Source organism: Marmota marmota, unplaced genomic scaffold (assembly GCF_001458135.2).
Source record: "Marmota marmota marmota unplaced genomic scaffold, marMar, whole genome shotgun sequence".
Taxonomy (NCBI): Eukaryota; Metazoa; Chordata; class Mammalia; order Rodentia; family Sciuridae; genus Marmota; species Marmota marmota.
The window spans coordinates 45,105,775-45,108,609 of record NW_026000229.1 but is presented as its reverse complement, the minus strand read 5'-3'; the positions used below and the strand labels follow the sequence as shown (position 1 = coordinate 45,108,609).

The following is a 2,835-nucleotide window of genomic DNA, read 5'->3' as shown; positions in this document are numbered from 1 at the left end:
GACAATAGAGCAGAACAAGTGAAAAGGAGATGTAAGATACGAGATAATAAAGCCTGGTGTTAAAAGTATACCAATGATATGGCAGGACAATAGAAAACAGTACTTCATATTCCTGAGAAACAAACTCATTTATACCACTAATATATGTGAAAGCTATTATTGGCACAGTTCTTTAGGGATTAAATATAATCCTTGATATATAATATAATATTTGATTTATATGCTGTATATAAAATCCATCTTTTTCTTCAAAAGGAATGGCACCCATACTTCCATGGGAATAAAATAGACCCAATAGATAGTTGATGAATGCTTGTGAACACTCCAATAATGCCTAGAATAAAGACTCTTCTTCAAGAAGATTGCCTATTATAAACTTTCAACAGTCACTTGGAAATTTTATTCCAATCAGCCATTTAAGTGGTTTTTCTAACACCCAGGAGCAGACTAAACACTCTCCTCATTGCTGCCTTCATCTCTCTGTTCCTGAATGTATAGATGACTGGATTTAGAAATGGAGTCAAAACTGCATCAAATATGGCTAGAAATTTGTTCAGAGGTATTGAAGGAGTGGGGCACACATAGAAAAATATCAGTGGACCAAAGAATAAAACCACCACCGTAATATGAGCTGATAGAGTGGAAAGAGCCTTGGATGAACCTCCTGAGGAGTGTTTCTGAAGAGCAGCCAGGAGGAAGATGTAAGAGAGGATGAGCAGGAAGAACGCCCCCAAGGAAATGAACCCACTGTTAGCAGTGACCATGGACTCCAGTTTATGGGTGTCTGTGCAGGCGAGTTTGATGAGCCGAGGTATGTCACAGTAAAAGCTGTCCAGTACATTGGGGCCACAGAAGGGCAAGTTAACAACAAAAGCCAACTGGGTTGATGAGTGAATGAGACCAGTGGTCCAGGCACCCGCTAAAATAAAAATGCACATTCGTGGGCTCATGATGGTCAGGTAGTGCAGAGGCTTGCATATGGCCACATATCTGTCAAAGGCCATGGCTATGAGCAGCACCATCTCAGTGCCCCCAACAGCATGACTAAAGAAGATCTGAGCTATACAGCCCCCAAAGGAGATGACTTTCTGCTTTCTGAAGAGATCACAGATCATCTTGGGTGCCGCAATAGAGCAAAATATCAGATCAATGACAGAAAGGTTGGCCAGCAAAAAATACATAGGGGAATGCAAGTAAGGGTCAGAGGTCACAGTGACAACTATGAGGAGGTTTCCTGTCAAACTGGACATATAGAAGAAACAGGAAAAGCAAAAAAGAAAAATCTGGATCTCCCAGGAACACAAATTCAGACACTACAGAGTGGTTTGGTCTATTCACAGGCTCATGTGGTAGATTTACTTTCATGTTTCCTAAAGGAAAAAATGAGAAAATTCAAATTATTAGTATTATATTATTTTCCTCTATGGAAAAGTGTATGAATTATTGGAGCCAAATATTACCTGAGCATCTCACAAAAATCTAATATTGTGTTGACCACTAAATGCTGTTGTTACATATGTCAGTAAATGTGCTTCATCAGGGCTTGCTAACACCAGGAATATGTGCAGTCTAGTGGACTGGTACACCTGTGGCACCTGATAAAACCACATAGAGCACTGACATTAACTCACTGTGATGGTGTATGATCAATGCTAACCATTCTCTCCCTGAAGGAGTAATAGCCAATTTTGTATTCCAGAAAGACAAAAACTATTACATGACAGAGATTTGTAGAATTCTATGACTGATTTTGTTGCTCACACCAGAAATTATATTTCTCTAATTTACACTTTTGAAGATGTCACTCATGCTTTAATACTCAAATTGAATGGCAACTCATCTGTCACACCTTCCTCATGACCCTCTTATGCACCCAAACTTACTTACCTTACTTGTTGGTCATGTATCCGTTCTTCCCATATGATTATAAACTGATCAATAATAAAATCATCATCCCTTCAAGTTTTTATTTCCATAGTTTCCCATATAATGTCTTGCAAATACTAAGTGATCAAAAAGATTTGAGTTCACAAATGATTGGGATGAAATAGTTTCTATTAATGTATAAAAATTAATATATTAAATTGAATTTAAAAAGCATGAAAGTGTTTGGGGAAAGAGCACTTTAGGCAGAGACAACCAATAGCAAGAGCAAAGCCCTGAGATGGGAGCTCACATGCCAAGTTCAAAGAACCATAAAGAGATTAAAGAGGCTGGGCCAGAGTATGTGAGGAAGGAGTGTGGATAGGGTTGAGAAGCCAGGGGAACACAGACCATATAGGTCATTATAGGTCTTCACATGGTCTTTTGTTATTACTCTGAAAAATTACCCAACAACTGGATTTTGAACAAAGAAACAAAAAAGTCTACCTCACATTAAGGGATTAGTCTGATTACTACATTGTGAATACACTTCAAAGTTTCAAAGATAGCAACAGGAAGATAGGCTAAAAACACATCTTTTTTTTTTTATCTTGAGCAAGCAATGATACAAGAGATGATGTTACTCAGACTGTGGTGGCAGAGGTAGTGGCAGTGAAAAGTAGATCCTGGATATATTGAGATGATACATAGGGAACTGGCCTTTTGGAGACAATGAAACACTGCATTTCACTGGAGAATTTTCACCTGAAAATAAACAAAAATCCCCAATCCTACAAGAAAATATGCATAGTACTGATAAATGCACATTCAGTTACAAATTTAATGAGGATTCTAGAATAAGGAGATGTTTGAAGCTTTAAGAAGGAGCCTGGGGTTGTGGCTCATTGGTAGACCCCTGAACATGCACAAGGCCCTGGCTTCCACCCCAGCACCTCACCCTCCATAAAAGGG

The 2,835-nt window shown here is 38.6% G+C and overlaps 1 protein-coding gene across 1 annotated transcript; it reads right to left on the bottom strand.

Moving 5' to 3' along the window:
• Positions 1-416: 416 nt before the first annotated feature.
• LOC107137673 (olfactory receptor 4F15-like) lies at positions 417-1,365 on the bottom strand. Its single transcript, XM_015480134.1, is given in 2 exon segments — positions 417-1,299; positions 1,301-1,365. Coding segments are annotated over 2 exon segments (948 nt in total).
• Between the last annotated feature and the right edge of the window lie 1,470 nt (positions 1,366-2,835).